The sequence below is a fragment of the Leptinotarsa decemlineata genome, unplaced genomic scaffold (assembly GCF_025532065.1).
Source record: "Leptinotarsa decemlineata unplaced genomic scaffold, Ldec_3_MD MMD2_tig00004307_RagTag_RagTag, whole genome shotgun sequence".
Classification (NCBI taxonomy): Eukaryota; Metazoa; Arthropoda; class Insecta; order Coleoptera; family Chrysomelidae; genus Leptinotarsa; species Leptinotarsa decemlineata.
The window spans coordinates 19,788,861-19,808,316 of NW_027412606.1; the positions used below are offsets into that span (position 1 = coordinate 19,788,861).

Genomic DNA, 19,456 nt, shown 5'->3' on the forward strand with positions numbered 1-19,456 from the left:
CAGTTATAATGAATTCTTGGGAATATCATTGGGTGAGTATATGTCGATTTTTCTCTAAAATTGAATGTCTAACAAAGTGAATTGACCCCTGGTCCCAATGAATTGACTGGTATCTAGACAGAAATATGAATACTCCGATATGGTATTGTTAATGTGGTAAATTTCAGAGAAAAATAAAATAAGTCGATGCATGTGGTGATCAATTACACGAAAATATTCTTTGCATGCATATTTCTATTACAATTTGACACCATTACTTCAGTTCTTGTTTTTTTAACTTATCAATTTCGAGAAAACTCGAATAGCCAGTTTTTTGTTCAAATGGGAAGGTACTATAGATCTCTCCATTTTGTCCTAACATATTATCTGTTGTGAACAGAACCTCAGTTGAAGAAAACGTTTTTTCGTGGGAGAATATTGGAAAATTAACGTTTGATGCTTTTTTGCACCATTGTAATTAGTAACATTTACGAGTAGGTGTGTTTTTAAATACATATCTGATCATAAGAAAACACGAAGTATTTTTATATAACCCTTTCAAATCAAACGAAGTAGGTCTACTGAGTTATCTTGAAATATATCATAATTTTCAATGTTGATCGAATATAATGAAGGCTGTATCATTCAAAAAAGCTTCACTTCTTGATTGTTGTATACTCATAGTAATCGAAATATTCGAATAAATGACTTCAGTGGGCGACCAACAGGGATCATTGATCATTTTTGTAGTGAGAAACATCAAGATTTGAATAATCTGAAAGGGTATTCATCAGCTCAGTCGAAGAGAATTTAATACATTCATATATATTAGTTATTCAAAATGGAATCGACTGAGAGAAGCTACAGCACCAAAGTCATCATAGATTGTAAGAAATTCAATCAAAAACTGAAAATTCAAGAAATGAAAATTACGGAAATCGTTATATTTTTTAAAGAAATTGTTTCCCTGTAACGATCGTATGAGGTAGATATGAGGAAGAAAATACTGTCAAAGGTCACAGTGGTCAAATTTGGGTATCTCCCAATCTGACAAGTGGATGCAATTATGAAGTTATTCATTAAAACTGAATCATTATTATCAGTCGATATGACCTTCTATGAAAGCAGGAAAGAACAAGTACGACATTATTTTTATTTGTATGATAACTCAAAACGTACATTTGTTTTCTTTGCAGAATTCCATTACAACCAGCTACATTTAGTTATTCGGACAGTTTGATTGAAGACTAAAATTCGTCAATAGAATATGAAGTTATGATGGAAAAATATTGAAGAGAAACATTATGTTTGTCACACCAATCGAGGACCGCCTGTCAGTACTGCAATGCCTAATAGACTGAAACATCTGTTTACCGGTGCCTCTCAAATTGAAATCAATATGGGAATGATCAGAATTTATCTTTTGATTTTCATGGAATTATTTTCCAGCAGCTTGACAGCATTAACCATTCTCGATTTCATATAATTTCTAGAAACATGTAGAGTCGTTTTCCGATGGCATTCCCAGTTAGCTTTCCAAATTTCTGCTACCACAGTTGTCGATTGATCAAACCACTAACACTGACATGAAAACTTGGCAAGTCGACTTGGTGGTTCCACTTATGTCTTGCTTGCGTTTACGCAGCTATTTTTATTAGGTACTTTTCTTGGTACTGACGATGCCAAATAGGCTGAAACAGCTGTCTACCGGTGGTGGTCTATATATCGGTTTATATAACTATCTGTCTATATATTACAGTAGCTTTTTCGTAGTGAAAAACATACTATATAAGTTATACATAACATATAGTGTTTTTCACATAACATATTTTATACATGTAACATATACATATACACTGTATATATATATATATCTTGGAAAATGATAGTATTTGAGGATATTTTTCATGAATGTTGAATGATTTTCTAAAATAATCACTTCTGAAACTGTAACACCAATTTTGGTATCCACAAACTAATTAAATTCTTGTGATTTTGATAATTTCATTTTTGTTTCAGGTTTATTGGGTAGGACCATTATTGGGGGGAGTTGTTGCTGGAATTTTGTACAGGACTCTTTTTCGTGTCAGAAAAGGCGAATCCGACGGATACGACTTCTGAAATGTATGTTGTCCAAAATTTAGAATAGATCAAAATGAAAAATATTAACTCGTCAAATAATTTTACATCATCCACTGCGCCATGTAATCGAATAATTGGTGACGGTTTGTTTTTAGATTCCACAGTATTACTTTGTGATTAATCATCAATAATATAAATTTTATCAAACTGTGAAGTTTCATTCTGCCCTTGATTTTTACCACGGTACTCCGTTTCATTCTATCGATTCCACATATTGTATATATAAATGCTCATCATGCTGAAAGAATAATGCCTTCAGGAACAAGTGGACCTTGTATTGAAATGAAAGAAAACAAATAGACATAAGTTCAATAGTTAGACCACTACATATTTGGGAGTAGAAATTCAAAACTATGAAATTGATGGAGGTCAAGAAATAAAAGAAACATTGAACAGAAATGGTAAGTGGCCTAAAACTTAAATTTATAATATTTTTGGAAAACATCTTTGTAACTCATGGAAAATTTTTAACAGAGTAGTAGAACTAAAGGGAATGGAGACCATGATGATTTGGAGTTCATTCTGAATCAGTAAAGTGAATAAAAATTACCAATAAGAATCACAATGGAGAAATAAAACGAAACAAAATTGTGAATTTTATTTTTTTACGTGAAGTTGAAACATCTTCGGATGGAAATGCTGTATACCTGTCGAAAAAAAAAATTAGTTTCTACAAGAGCAACCATTTTGAACAAAATGTGGGTTGGAGTAGATGAAATAAGTTGTCTTCGTAAAGTATCAAATATAATTTGCAATTTCACGAAGAATATTATTGAACAAATATCACTAGTACAATTTGTTTTGGAATACATATCTTCCAATAATGATAAATATAATGAATAATACTAACAACATAACCATGTGACCTTAAAAACATACCATATTATTCAACAGTCGCCAATGCAAAAATCATTTTTGGCAAAATAGCAACAAATCGCTTGTACTCAGAGCGGACTCAATGCGTTTGATGGAACTGAATTATTTTGTAACGTTGAAATAAAGATTAAATATCAACATAATTTGCAACAAAGTTCAGTACGACAAGTAACTCACTTTGGTCTCTTTTTCCCCACACATTGGCCAGATCTGATGGTAAAGTTTGGTTTAAACTTGAAACTGAATGCTAGGTTTTTCTCGAAGGACGAGTTTTCATGTATGCCGATGACACAACAATCATTGTGACGTCCTCAGGTCTAAATGAATATAACGAAACTAGTAATCAATGAATTCGAATGTTGGTGTAGAAACAATCATTTAATAAATAATGAAGATAAAACAACATTTATCCAGTTTTCAAGGGAATATCAGCCCCCTCTCCAAATGAATCTAGGATTCGAAACAACAGAATATACAAAATTCCTTGGAACACAACTTGACAATAAATTGGCTTTCAATAATCACATCGAATACTTGTGTACTTCTCTGAAAAAAATATATTTTGCCTTCCTAACAATGAAATCAAATTTTTCGAGACATAATCTCTTGGATATATACTATGTTCTAGTGTATTCTAAGCCTAATATAAATATTACCATTTGGGGATACTCATCACAAATAAATAGAATCTTTATAATGAAAAAACGCTTCATTAGACTAACTTTTGATCCCAAATACAGAGAATGTTGTAAGAAAACATTCCAAGACAAAACATTTTTCACATTACCATATATTTATCTTCACAAAATATTACGCTACGTTCGTGTACATTCCCATTTGCTAACAAGAGATGAAGAAATTCATTCTTATCAAACGAGACAGAGAAACAATCAGGAAAAAATAAACCGTAATGACTACAAAGGTTCACCACTTTATGCCGGGGCAAAATATTTCAACTTATTACAACACAGCATCAGAAGTGAAATACATTTTTTCTAATTCAAGAAAAAAGTCAAAGACTTGTTTGGTAACAAGTTGTTTTTACTCCCTGAAAGAGTATAAAAATGATATTTTTGTGTAACATGTGCTGTTATTGATATAAGTGATATTAGATGAAATATCTATGTGACGTGTCATATACAGGCTGATTCACGGTGGATGGCACATGAGACGTTTCTGGTGAACCAGACAACGGATCACTTTGAAAATTTAACGAAGGGCATATCCGGACATACTCTAGCCAACTAAAATATTTTCGACAATGCGTTGTTGCCGCTTCTATTAGAAAGCAGTAGCAACTTTGATTTTTCAAATGGAACACTCTGTATATAATGTTATTTTTGGAATCTCCAACAATTGCCCGACAACTTTTTTTGATATTTCCCTATACCTATCTGTTACCGTTTTCGAAATAAAAATTAATTTCAATTTTTTTCTTCGAAAATCATGACTTCTAAAAATGCCGATATCTTTTAGTTAAGAAGTACTATGATATCGAAATTTGGTTTGGAGTTAGGTGATACTTGGACACTTCCCACACGTCAGCCTAATCTCCGTTACTTCAATACAGGGTGGTAAAAAAATACAGTTTTTTCGTTTGCTTGAAAAAGTTGCTGAAATTTGATTATTTTAAATAGAACACCCTGTATATTATTAAAAATTCGGAAAGCTACTGGAATTTGCTTTCTTTCTATGTATATCATACCTATCTAACTAGTCAAGTTTCGGACTTATGAACATTTATTTGTGAAAATGTCCCTTCAGAATGGTATTTCCATTCGGTATTTGGTAAGCAGGCCATGATTACTATTTGACAGTAGCGTTGTGACATTCTCCTAATAATATCGACATTTTCGTCACTTCAGAAGTTGCAAATACCTTCAAAACGATGGAACAAAACTATTCAAACGAAGTTCTTATGAATTTGTTTATTATTTTTGGACAGTGTGACAAAATTATCAGCAGAACATGTAGAAAGTTCAATGAAATGTATCCGAATCTACCGCCAATGAACCTCAAGAAATTTATACGAATTCAGAACAATTTCAATATGTTTGGATAAACTTTAAAAAAGCACCAAGAAACTTGAAATTGGAAATATTGATTTGAATAATTATAAAAAAGTAAAACAATCATGTGGAATATTTCAAAATATGTTCGAATCGCTGGCCGTTCACTTCCAAGCACTTTAAAATGCGGGTGTTGACTGCTTTCGTGGTTGGCAGATCTGATTTCATTGGGATCCAAATCTTCAAATGTTTGGGCAATCCTTTCTAACAATTCATCTCTCGAACGCACGGGTATTTTGTAAACTTTTTCTTTGAACATTCCTCACAAATAAAAATCTAATGGATTAAGATCGGGTGATCTCGCTGGCCAATTCCATGGTCCCAAGCGTCTCATCCACCGATCGTCAAATAGTCTATCCAGTTCTGCGCTCACTTCTCTTGTGCAATGTGCAGGAGCTCCGTCTAGTTGGTACCAACAGTTTCGATAATCTTCGAGTGGCAGATTATCCACGAAACTGTCTACAGTATTCTCCAAAATATTCAAGTAGCTTCTGGATGTTAATGACTCCTCGTATATCACGTACCTCAATTTGTTGTCCATCAACATGCAGAAGACATTAAAACTAAATTTTTCTTGAAATCCGGCTTCTTTTGTGACATGAGGATTTTCACTGGACCAATAATGACGATTTTTTCTATTGAAAATCCCTTCTCTCGAAAATTTCGATTCATCAGTCTAAATAATTTTATTTAAAAAAAGTGGATCTTCTTGAAAGCGTGTCAACAACATTTCACAAAATTCTACTCTCTGTTGAGGATCTTGAGGCTTCATTGCTTGAATTTTGGTGAATTTATAATCATGCATTTTATGTCTTCGCAAGATTCTTTGAACCGATGAATAATTTATACCCAAATCTTCTTCAGCACTTCTTATCGATGACTCGGGAAATGCGTGAAAATATGCTAAGACATTAATCTGGTTGTCTTCGAAAGTTACGGGTCGAGGCAAGTTTCTTGGTGCTTTTAAAGTTGATCCAAATGCATTGAAATTGTTCCGAATTCGTATAAATTTCTTGAGGTTCATTGGCGGTAGATTCGGATACTTTTCATTGAACTTTCTACATGTTCTGCTGATAATTTTGTCACTCTGTCCAAAAATAATAAACAAATTCATAAGAACTTCGTTTGAATAGTTTTGTTCCATCGTTTTGAAGGTATTTGCAACTTCTGAAGTGACGAAAATGTCGATATTATTAGGAGAATGTCACAACGCTACTGTCAAATAGTAATCATGGCCTGCTTACCAAATACCGAATGGAAATACCATTCTGAAGGGACATTTTCACAAATAAATGTTCATAAGTCCGAAACTTGACTAGTTAGGTATAGGTATGATATACATAGAAAGAAAGTAAATTTCAGCAGCTTTCCGAATTTTCAATAATATACAGGGTGTTCCATTTAAATTAATCAAATTTCAGTAACTTTTTCGAGCAAACGAAAAAACTGTATTTTTTTACCACCCTGTATTGAAGTAACGGAGATTAGGCTGACGTGTGGGAAGTGTCCTAGTATCACCTAACTCCAAACCAAATTTCGATATCATACTACTTCTTAACTAAAAGATATCGGCATTTTTAGAAGTCATGATTTTCGAAGAAAACAATTGAAATTAATTTTTATTTCGAAAACGGTAACAGATAGGTATAGGAAAATATCAAAAAAGTTGTCGGGCAATTGTTGGAGATTCCAAAAATGATATTATATACAGAGTGTTCCATTTGAAAAATCAAAGTTGCTACTGCTTTCTAATAGAAGCGGCAACACCGCATTGTCGAAAATATTTTAGTTGGCTAGAGAATGTCCGAATATGCCCTCCATTAAATTTTCAAAGTGATCCGTTGTTCGGTTCACCAGAAACGTCTCATGTGCCATCCACCGTGAATCAGCCTGTAAACATTCATATATCAAAAATGGTTATTAAAATTTTACTTTGACTTCTCCGCCAATGCCATGCTAGACGGAAATTTGTAGACATGTAGTGTCAACACTTGACATCTTACAGGAGAACAGACTGATATTTCTCACACATATGCATGCCCCTACATGAACTTCGGCATGCCTAAAAACGATGTAATAATTAAAAATGTCACACTCCGTTTTCCTTTTCGAAACATAATTTATTACAAATCTGAAGCCATATAGTAGATGATATTGATATGATTTCAACTGAAAAGCAGTTTGGTTTGGGTTCGAAACTCAACGTGAGTTTATTCACTGCCACTTTACGGAGATTTGCGAAGTTTCCGAAAGAGATGCGTAGGGTCAACACATGCCATTTAGCAGTAGAATAGATTGATATTTCTCACACATGCATATGCCCGCCTAACAAAAACTTTCACGTATTGCAATACAATCTAATCATTTGAAATGCGACACTATATTGCAATATCTGACGGTGGAGTGTGGTTTGACTATGAAAATGAATACAGAGTTCATTCTTCGCGAACATCATGCTTAACGGGGTTTGGAAGTTCTCCTAAACAATACATGCAGTCACAACACACCATTTTACAGCGAAAAAGACACATATTTTTCACACCTAATTATATTTTCAACATGAACTTTTACATGTCGCAATACACATGTTTCAATTTGAAATGTATTACTATATTGTTCTTGAAACCCAATATAATCCAAGATTTATGCCAATATACCATATGAGGTAAGTGTGTATTCAACTGAAAAGGAGGTATTTCCACACTCCGACCTGAAAACTGTGTGTTCTTCAATTCGAATACGAGCTCATTTTCTGTCGATGTCCTGCTATACGGGGCTGTGAGCCCCCAAATATTACATGATGCGAACACAAGTATCTCAAAGAGTTTTTCAGTTCAATTTATTCAATATGAAGTTTTCACATATTGATTTCTCTATTCTTTCAATCAGTATAACGTTTACTTGCTGCATGATAAAGATACAATAATGCAACTTGTCGAATTGGGTATTGTAATAGCGCGATAAACATTTTTTCCACATTTTCACTGTTGTTCCTGTAAATATAGTGTTTCAGACTAATATATTTATCATCATAGAAATTAATTTTTCTGACATACTATGATTCCATAAGACATGTGTCTCTATAGCAGATTTCATTCATATTCATATTTGATCACATTACTCCTAACGCAAAGCACTACCGCTAGGTGGTGCTGTTTCTATTTACTATTTACTATATACTATATATATATATATATATATAAGCGCTCCACTTCGGTCGATCAGATCACCCTGAAGAGGTATAAGCCTATAGCAGGGTCCTACACAAACATACACACATAAAAGATTGTAAAAAAAACCTGAAAAAATTTGTAATAAACGTTTTTCATTCATTCATTCAAAAACTTCGGTCGATCAGTTATTGTTGAACCTGCTTCTGCAATTTTGAAAAATGTTTGCTGATGTGGTGAAATATATCGCAACAGTGAAGGCTGGAAGTAGGAGATTTGAGCCGGTTCTAAGCCTCCCCCCACCACTATGACGTATTAATTGCTTTTTTTTGTTGTTGTTTAGTGAAGTCAAGGTGATGTGACCTTGAAGTGTCTGGTGCATGGATCGTCCAGAATTTTTTTTCCGCTTCTCAGTCTCCCGTCACCACTGTGACGTAATAATTGCTTTTTTTGTTGTTTAGTGAAGTCAAGGCGATGTGACCTTGAAGTGTCTGGTTCATGGATCGTTCAGATTTTTTTTCATATGAGATTTTGTGTGTGTGTTTGTGTGTGTGAGAGAGAATGCACGATACAGGGTTTCATCATGTGCTTGTCTATGTACAAACATACGTCTGTATACTTCGAAGATCCTCCAAGTAATGAATGCTCCATTGGTGTGAGGCCACCAAGTTAGAAGTGGTGTGAAGTCACAGCAGCAGCAGCCGTTCAACGGTGAGAGAGCAAGATGTTCAATCCACGACGTCAGGCTGAGTAATGCGTATTCATCGGTGTGCCCTCACCTCTCTCGAAGTGAAGAAGGCTGTGACGTAACGCATCGCTCTAGCCTCGCTATCGATGGTGATACGCAGGTGGCCGAGGACTGTGCTAACGTCTGCCCTCTCCGAGAGCACAACGACCAGTGCCTGTTCGTATCGGCATCTGTTATCGCATCCAGTTGGGAAGTGGGTTTGGCTGTGACGTCAGGCATCTCTAGTGGGTAGCAACTAGCAATGTGAACCTTTCACGGTTTCATGGTGGGGGTGACTCGCGCTGGCACACTATGAAATCAGTAGACGAATATATCTGCAGCAGTAAGCAATTGGTAGAGTGTTATTCAGTTCGTAATAGAAGGAAGACGTTGAGTGTATTTTGCTGTTGGAAATTGTTTATATTTTCATACATATTTTCATCATGTCCAATCAAAAGTAGACTTAAATAAAATCAATAACTTGATTGTACAGGAGGTTGAAATACTAGAGCAAAAGGCTTTATCATCATTACCAATTGATGAAGTATATATAATTAAGAATATGTCAACTTACTCTACAAGGTTTGGAAAATCAATTTTATTAACTTTGGAAAATGTGAGCAATGATAAATTATTTGAAACATGGCTACCAAAACGTATTTCGTTGCAATTCAGTGATGGCGATATAACTTGTATCAACTCATCGGGTGGTAAATATACGATGGTGTATTTAGGTCAGAGCCCGCAGTTTTGCAGGTATGAAAACGCGATCTCTAGTCAGTATTCAGTATGATTGAATAATAATAGTAATTATGTTTAGTGAATTTCTTTTTGTTTTAATAATATTCATATATTAGATAATTTAGATGATAATTATATAGAAATATAAACATTACTAACTCAGTTGAATACACTCACTTTATAAGTACAAATAGAATGGGAATGTGAGTATTATATCATGGAAACAAGTTGGAGGTTGCTGATTTTTTTTTTTTATTTGATTTCAGTTCAACCATTCAAAGATGTGAATGCAGTATGACAGTCAAGATTGGGTCGATGTTGTAGATCTCAAATCATCGGTTCAACATTTGTCGTCTAAATTGAAGGTGTTGGGTGATGGAGCTGTACATGCAAGCAATTTTGATATGAGTGTATGCTATGCTGAAAAAGAAATCGAATTATGTCTTCGTGATGCTGAGAACTATCGGAGTGGCGCAGAAGTTTGTAACAAATTTTTGGTTAATGAATTGGAATTGTGGCAACTTTGTGAGGTTATGATTGGACTGAACCTGAGAAGATTCCTGTATAGCCTCCAACCATACTTGCCAGAATGGATTATTCATCACTTTGAATTGTATGATGGAAATCGAGAGGAATTTGAAGATGGTCGCGAAAATGATGACTATGAGGAAGAAGTTATTTTAGATAGTCTGTATGTTTCTGTGAATCATAAATAATGTCAAATAAAAAACTTTGTATTTTTTTCATGTTTTATTTATTCAAATCCCATTATATATAATAGAAAATGATTACAAAACAATAAATATGATATATATGAATTAGGAAAAATTACAATACATGATATAAGTCAGTTACAAATGAAAGAAGAAAAAATCGTTAAACAGTACATGATAGAGTGGAAAAATGAAATAGTATCAATAATTTAAAGAGTATCAATATCTGCTGTGAACTGAACCATCCAATGCTTTGTATGTTAAAACTGTATCATGCAAAATTAATGCATATACTTTAGTGTTGTCTGGAAACTTGGTCTTCCTTTTCTCAAACTCAATATTTATATCAATAATTGATGATTTTGTTGCATTTGGTTGATGGGAGCAATCGATGACGAATAGTGGATTCTCTCTAAATTATCCAATGTCCATCAGAGGTTCACTTATATCTTCACCATAATAACTCCGCTGGAAACTCTCAAAAGCATAATAAGCAGGAGCATCTTATCGAAATTCAAATTCCAACACTCATATGGATAAACTTCAGAATTCAAGTATACTCCAATACTATTGATATCAGCAGTTGTGAATTTTGTAATATCCTGTGTTCTATCCTCTGATGTGGTAGTACTTTGGAATGCGATGATGACAAAACGAGGAGTTTCCAGAACGTAAATTGTTTTAATGACCCATATGTCTGAAGAAGCCCCATATAATGATGGTAGTTCATAGAGGTTCAACATACGATAAGCCAACTTGATTTTGGCATTCAGACCGCTTTTGTTTATTCTACTCAAAAGTTTGAGCTTGTGTTCATAATCTGGTACAATGTGTCTTATTTTCCATTCGATTTTATTTATTTCCAAATCAGCATCAACCTCACCTATATATGAGTTTTTGAATGATCGGGCGATAATCAAAATCGATTCCTGTTTAGCATTCAAGATACTTTTGTTGTAATCTCCAGCAAAACCCATCAAATATTTCAGTGGTAGTTTTCCACTAAAAACATTACTGTTTGTATCCAAGATATCTTGTTTCAATTGTGAAAGTCTCCAGCCAGATGTCAATAATGTGTTAGCATGTGATTGTCCAAATGATATCATGGTTTTCATTGTAGATGTTATCCCAGGTTTTCTAACAACAGCTATTTTTTCACCACCCATTTCGTAACGAATTTCATCGAAGAGAAATGCAATTGCATTATTCGAGAGTGTAACGAATATTTCGTTACATTCATATATTCTTAATGTTACCTATAATATCAATAGTTTAATCACCACAATTTCGATCATATTATTCTCCGTAAACGGTATAATAGTCACTGCCGGCTGGATCTGAGAACAAAAACGCAAAGACCGAGGGCATTCGTTTTCGACGTAAACGATAGAAAGATCTCTTCCTTCCCAGCGTTTGACGAGAACGGTTGATATCTGGTACGTGTTGACCTTTTGTTTGAAATTATCTTTATTCATAGTAAATTTGTGGAGATCTGTTTAAGTATATCTTTTGCCTTTCCTGGATTTTCTATTCAGTCATAGAAATCAGTTTGATTCTGTAATTAGTGATAATTACACTGCATGTGATTGAAGGTTATTTTTTAAATTTACCTTATACTGGCTTTTATTCAGTCATCGATGAAATTTAGAGTCTTGCAAAGATTGCTAATTCACTGAATTATCTATTTCTCCATATATTTTTGGCTAGAATTGTTTTAAGAAGAAATTCTGCATCGTGGTATTTTTTTTTGGTTAGAGGATTCATTTCTTTTTATTTTAATAATCTCAAGTCATCCTCTAAATACAGTGAGATCACAGAGTTTCTTCTAGAGAACATCAGATTACCTTGGTGATATTTTTTTTTAAATTGAATTTGCTCTAAAAATTACACAGTTAGTGAAGTATCTGCTTTGCACACCTCCTTCATCTTTGAATGGCTTAAGCTAATCAGTATCTACGCTTTATGAAATTTCAGATACTGAATACTTGGCATTTTATTCTCGAGCTACCTGTTGCTGCAGTGACGTTATCATTATTACTAGGACATTTGGAAGTGAACAGGAGAGTTGAAGTTGATTGCTTGGTGACATTCAGGCAGTACCTTTCCAGGACAATTCCTCAGGTGAGCATTTATTTTCTATATGACCTACTTTTGGTCCAATTAATTTCTCTTTGAGAAATAAATGCAAACCTGAGAGAATTTGTTTTCTGGCCTGATTTGTTCTGTAGTAGTTGACTGATACCATTCTATCTTTATCTTCCGATTTATCTCATCAAGAATACTTAAGCAGTCCATTTTATCTGAATTAACTTTATCCTATAAGGTCAACCAGATATCCTCCCTTCTGTATTTATGCTCTATGCTTGTTATTTCTCTGACTATAGCTTTGGTTTCTTATTACTTTAAAGTATTGACAAGCTATGAAAGATTGTAACAATTTTTATTTGACTTCAATTTAGTACCTTATCTTTAATATTTCCTTGGATTAGTTGTCAATTTGTTTGATGATTTTCAGTATAGTATGAAAATAGTTAATGATTGCCAAACTATTATTTCCTTTCTTTTTTTTTGTTTAAGATACATTACCCTTTGATATAACTGAATTCCATTGGAATTAATCTTTTTAATTCAGAATATAGTAGTAAAATTCTGAGGATATCTGTGTTTCCCATCATAGTAGAATTTTATCTGATTCATTTCATTGTTTCGCATGATATCGAGAAACTGTATACTGGGTGAAGGACTGATACAGGCAGGAGGTTCCTACTAAATAACTTAATCAAAGAGGCACTCCAACGTGAGCTCTGAATCCATCTCCAGCCAGAGTAGGTGGTTACTAGTCTCTGCAGCCCTCTTCAAGACTCCTCAGCCACCCCAGGTATTCCAACCAGTGAAACTGAATCAGACAACTATCGACACTGTAAATATTCTGAATTTTTTTATTATTATTTTATATTTCTAATATTATATCACCATCTTTATATATATTTCTGGCTTGGAGCCATTTTGTAAAAAAGGAAATGAAGTTGTTAATTTTTTTATATTTATTTTGCCTTTCAATCCAAGCTAGGTACAAGTCATATCTTTCTCTTTGGTTTTGTCTTTTGCAACCTGGCGCCCAAATATCAGAATTAGTCAAGTAAACCAATGGTTTATTTGATTAATAGTAAACTAATCTGTTATAACTATTAATCAGACCTGTGTTGAACTTATTCACACCCTCCCGTATCAAACTGAGCAGCCTATCAGCAAAAGGTGTTGGCATCCCAAATTTTGAATTATTAAATTTGCCTTTTCAAAATTTAGGGGGTTACAAGAGATAGCATGTTTTCGGTACATCTTTCGGGGTGAATTTACCTTCTATGTAAATGAAGCCCTCGACAATATCTAGTATAACATCTTGATTATTGATTGCAAATCTAATTCCATCCGAATTCATGAATAGCGATGATCCGTAGGGCTTATATGTGTGCTCATGTAAACTTATGAGAGAATGATCGAGCACTGGTTCATCGAATATATTCAACTTTTCACTGTTTGTTTCGAGCACCATTGTTATTTTCTCACTTTCAATACAATCGATTTCAAAAATTCAAAATCACTCACAGACAGAGCGTTATGTGCTAACTGTTTAGCATACACTTGTGGAATGAGCTTCTTTTTATGCACACTTTTCTTTTTATGCACACTTTTCTTTTTGATAGTGCAGCTCGTTTTGGTTTGGGATTGTTCAATACGATTTTGTCTATTGTGAATGAAACCCATAACAATAGTTATTCGATTTTCTTCAATTCCAAGATAATGAAAATCTCTTCTTCACTTCCAAAATCGATAAGGTTATTTTTGTCATCCAAAATACGCACTGTAATGTTGTGAATCAATTGACGACCTTCTGGACTGACAGGCATATATATATATATAATACTGTGTGGTTCTTTAGTGAGATTGTATCTAGGTTCGACATCAATATCGAATGAGAAAAGAATGTGGGATTCTTCACCATTTATATATGAACCAGATATTATATTGCAATCTAAGCGGATAAGTCTCACAGTTGTGATGTTAATTGGTAATGAGGATTCATGTATCTGATATGGTGGAAATATGTCATGAGCGAATCCCATCATTTCTGCTATAGAATTTGGATGTGTCAGATCAATTTCATATTTGGATCGCATTTCACATTTGAATGTATTATTATTGGCGTGTAGATAGAAAATATTATCTGCAACGATATCAATTGGTTTTTCAGCATGAAACAATCTGAATATGATGTGTTTCTGTATGACGGCATTGATCTCTTCTATTTCGTAAGCACCATATGTAATTTCAATTGTAAACTTTTGGAGTATCGATGACTTGTCATTACTGAATCTGAAACTCACTAAATTATTAGCTTCAGTTATATTATTGATTGTATTGCATCCATAGAATCACAAAAGTCCTAATCCATAACGGCTGTTCCTATCCAATTCAATTGTTGGAAAAAAATTCGCACTCAAGACACTTGTCCCGACAGCTTGTAGCTCGAACTTTCGTGACATGACTGATGAATATTTTGAAACACATTTCAATTTATTGTTGTACACAGCAACAGCACATTTGAGGCAATTTACACTTTTTGGAAGGTGTTGTATTGTAATAAGTATCATTTTCATTGATACCGATATTCACATCCTCTATATTACAAATACAACACATATATTTTCGAGGTATAGGACCATCATTAACATCTGAATCTAAATTTTCATCGGGGTGGTGTTCATAACAATATCTATGTTTCATTATATCGATGTCATCTTGTAGATGTTTGGGTAACTTTTCCCAAACATATGCAATCTCATGTGCAACACATGCAAGTATCACTTCCTTGGGCATTATTGCAAGCATCACTTTATCCATTTTTTTCAAGGTACCATATTTTGAAAACATTCTGAGTGAAAACCCCATTCCCTTGATAGCCTCCCGATCCAGTTTTGGTGTTGTATCCATTTTTCATTTGGAAAATTATTCAGAGAGAAACTGTGAGCACAAGTGACCACAGAGAACTGTATTGAATTTCTGTTGACGATCATAGTTATATTTAATTTTTACATTCGAACATTTTCGAAAGAATCGAGTCAATTCCAATGGTGGGGGTAGATCTCCAAAACTATCGAAATATGTGACTTCTTTCCCTCATTTTTTATATGCCACCCAATGTGTGCCTGGTCCACTCATTCCATCTCAATTAACAATAGCTGTCTCGTTTTGTCTTGGACCTGAAGAGGGTAATCTGTCACGCATAAAAACACCACGAAAATGTGGAATTTCCATTTTTTGTGCATAATAACTGAGATCGAGATCAGTAAGAGGCCTCTAAGGTAGGGGTTCAATTAGTTTTTTGTTTTGTTTGTGGCTTTGTATGGTTTCAAATATAGTCCTAAACCTTTACGGTATAGTTTGTGGTATATTCCACTTCAGCGTTCACCCAATGCTACAGCCTCCATGATTTTATTGTGGCGATTGGTTTCCATTAAAGCCGCTCTGCTGGCTTTTGCCGAATTTACGGCCTTGGTAATACCAGCAGCGGCTCCCGCCAAACTCCCTAGTGCGGATAGTCCAGCAAAAATTGGTGTCAATGGCAAAAGTCCACCAATCTTGGGAACAGGGATTATGCGTGGTGTGCGGATTTTTTTCTTTCCACCGGCAGCTTTGAGGTATTTACGTGCCGCCTGCAATGCCACAGTGATAGCTTTTTTGCTATTATTCGTCACAAATTGATTCCCACCAGCTTTCTTCAATACATTTCGCACTTTATGGACTATCCCAGCACCAAATGCAACTTTTCTGATTTTATTTTTCTTCGTTTGTTTCCTCTTACATTTTTTCTTATTGGTCCTACAACCCATGCCCATATGTCTTTTAGTTTTCATAATGCTGGTAACAAGTAATGCAGCTGCTCTCTCCCCAATACTCGCGTCCTTCGATTTAACCCTATCCCAAGCGCTGTATTCAAGTTCTTTGTCAGCTAAGTGTCTTGCTGCAAGACCGGATGGATGCTTAGAATATTGAATATCGTGTTTTTTGCATTCAATATCTAATTTATTGATTCCAGGATCGTTGCGAGCTGAACGTTGTTTCAATTTTGTACCCGGTCCACAGTATTGATAACCTCCGGGTATATGTAATTCGAAAGGAAGTTTGTTTATTAAATCATTTACAAAACCACAATCTCTTTTAATTTTACGATCACTTTCAATACGTCCGTATCGTTTGATGGTACACATTGAAATGAATAAGCTAATAACATTTATATAGTCTCCAACCACGGTACGATGCGCATTGTGAAACAGAAAGAAAAGTTTGCTGTAGATAATCTAGATGAGAAATTTGGGTGTGGATTGAATGGACAAAGGGTATTCAGACATGGTCCACTACTTCCATCATCAGTTCGAGGACTCATTATAGGACCTTCGAATTGTGGAAAGACGAATGCAATGATATCACTATCAACACATCCACAAGGACTGAGATTTGGAAATGTGTATCTCTATTCGAAATCACTCAATTAACCTGAATATCAGTACTTGCGGAATGTTTTGGAACCTATAAAAGGATTAGGTTTTTATACATTCAGCAATAATGCAGAAATAGTGGAACCCTCCGACGCTAAGCCTAATTCTGTTTTCATTTTTGATGATGTCCTTATGACGTCCCTGTATGGGACGTCATAAGGATGTTGATTGTTTTTATCTAGCACAGACATATTCACGGGTACCCAAACAATTAGTGCGTGACAATACCAATTTCATTATGATGTTCAAACAAGATGAGACGAATTTATACCACATTTACTCAGATCATGTTCCACCCGATGTAACATTCAAACAATTCCAATTGATAAGGACAGAAAAATATATGAAGGTAGATATCGCAAAGGATTCGATAGTTTCATATATCCATGATCTTATTATTCAAACTTATTCGATCACTGAATATTGTAGAGGTCACTTCATTAGGGAATTGAGCTATAATTTAAAAAGAGCATTATGAATACGAAAAATGATTCTGAAAATAAAAATAATGAAATGAATTTGAAACATACGAAAAATGATTCTGAAAATGAAAATAATGAAATTAATTTGAAACGTCAACTAGTAGAGACAACAGAAGCTGTCAGGCAGAAATTCAACTCTATCAAGAATGATAATATTGAAAATCATACAACACTTGAGGAATTGTATGAGCCCATAACGAAACCATTGAATGTTTTATCATCAAACGCTACTTCGAAAATATCAATATTATCGTCAACCCATGGAAATGTTCAATCTACTTCAAATTATTCCATGAGTACTCCAGTAGGAAGAAAACAATCTTTTGGTAGTGTATCATCTGTGAATAGTGACACGAACACACTTCAACACGATATGAGAACAATTCTATTCGAAACACCATCATCGTCCCACATCGATTCCTCGGAACATCACTCCTCACCTAATATGAATGAAAGTCGTGAAGATGTTTTGGCGAAACATTTCAATAATGTAAAATCTAGAAATCCAGCATATGATGGAACATTTGGTGTACGTATGGATCCTATTACACAAAAGCTGAAAATGGGAAGTCTAGTGGTACATTTCAAAGATGGAAACATATCATTTTGGGATGCTGATAAAGTGAAAAAATATGAATGCGCAGGTACTCCTGACTTGTATGATATGATCTTTTTGAAGAATCCGCAAGATGTTGATAATGAAGGAACTCGTCAAGTATATACCAAAATATTGAAAATAACGAATGCTCCATATAAACAATATCATCTGAAGAATGGTTTCAAAAACACAAATTCTAAAAAATTTCGTGAAGTTATCAAACCTCTATTAGACTCACGACAATATCCAATAAGAAGTAGAATTGGTGGGGCACTCAAACGAAAGAAAATGGAGAAAAATATAATTCTAAACCTGTGAATTATGTGTACTGGAATTCACCGAAAGAGTTAGTTGCTCGTCTACAACTATTGGTAGTCTCAAAGTCAGCTAGGCATACTGGACATGACAATGAAATAATTTCAATAATTGAAGAATTACGTGAAGAAGGTATAATATATTGATATATCCTCAAGTAATGATCACTTTCATATCATTATTCAATGCAGTAACATTATCAACTTTTCCCTTTAATCATTTTGAAATAGAATGACTAATGAAATAAGTGATGTCAAACGACAAGTTGTTAATGAAAAACATAGACCTGCAAGACGTTATTTTCATAGGAGAATAACCACCATCAAAGGTTTTGCAGATCTATGGCAAATAGATCTAGCTGAACTACAACCTTATGCAAAAAGTAATAAAGTATACCGATATGTACTTGTAGTGATTGATTGTTACTCAAAATATTTGTGGACTGTAGCAGTTAAAGATAAAACAGTTAGTACAATAACAAATGCAATGAAATATGTACTGAAGGAAGCCAAGTTTTTCTTCAAACATATACAAAGCGATCAAGGGAAAGAATTTTTCAATAGAAGCTTCTCATCTCTCATGCGAGAATATAATATCAATCATTATTCAACATTTAGCACAAAGAAGGCGGCTATAGCAAAAAGAGTGATTCGTACAATAAAGGCATGGCTCTATAAGGAATTTTCGACGAGAGGTCACCACAGATGGCTTGATATTCTTCCAATTATAACTAGTAGATATAACAATAAAGTTCATCGTACAATAGGTATGGCACCCATCAATGTTGATTCAACAACAAAATTGAAATTCAAAGGTATCAATGAAATTGAAGGAAAACAAAGTAAAACCAAATTCCAATTGAATGATATTGTACGTATTTTTGAAAAGTCTTACACTGCGAACTCCACCACGGAGCTCTTCAAGATTGTTAAAATTAATAAAACCACCCCAACGACTTATTATCTTGAAGATATGAATGAACAACCGATTAGAGGATGTTTTTACGAAGAAGAGTTATTACGTACCGAGAATCCTGACGTATATCTGATTGAGAAGGTGTTGAAGAGAAGAAAAAATGAAGTATTTG

The 19,456-nt window shown here is 34.1% G+C and overlaps 1 protein-coding gene and 2 long non-coding RNA genes across 3 annotated transcripts in view; 2 read left to right on the top strand and 1 right to left on the bottom strand.

Annotated features, from left to right (window-relative positions):
• The window catches only part of LOC111507900 (aquaporin AQPAe.a), a 40,506-nt gene extending 38,238 nt beyond the window's left edge, over nt 1-2,268 (top strand). The window contains exons 5-6 of the mRNA XM_023163283.2: nt 1-32; nt 1,999-2,268. The exon at nt 1-32 is cut by the window's left edge and continues 49 nt beyond it. Coding sequence (XP_023019051.1) covers nt 1-32; nt 1,999-2,100 — 134 coding nt within the window. The 3' untranslated portion in view covers nt 2,101-2,268. The remainder of the gene's footprint in view (nt 33-1,998) is intronic.
• The window catches only part of LOC141483989 (uncharacterized), a 36,958-nt gene that overhangs the window by 5,707 nt on the left and 11,795 nt on the right, over nt 1-19,456 (bottom strand). The window lies entirely within an intron of this gene.
• Nucleotides 10,744-13,464, top strand: LOC141483988 (uncharacterized). The gene is made up of 2 exons (XR_012466401.1): nt 10,744-11,853; nt 12,392-13,464. It is a non-coding gene; the product is annotated as an uncharacterized lncRNA (long non-coding RNA).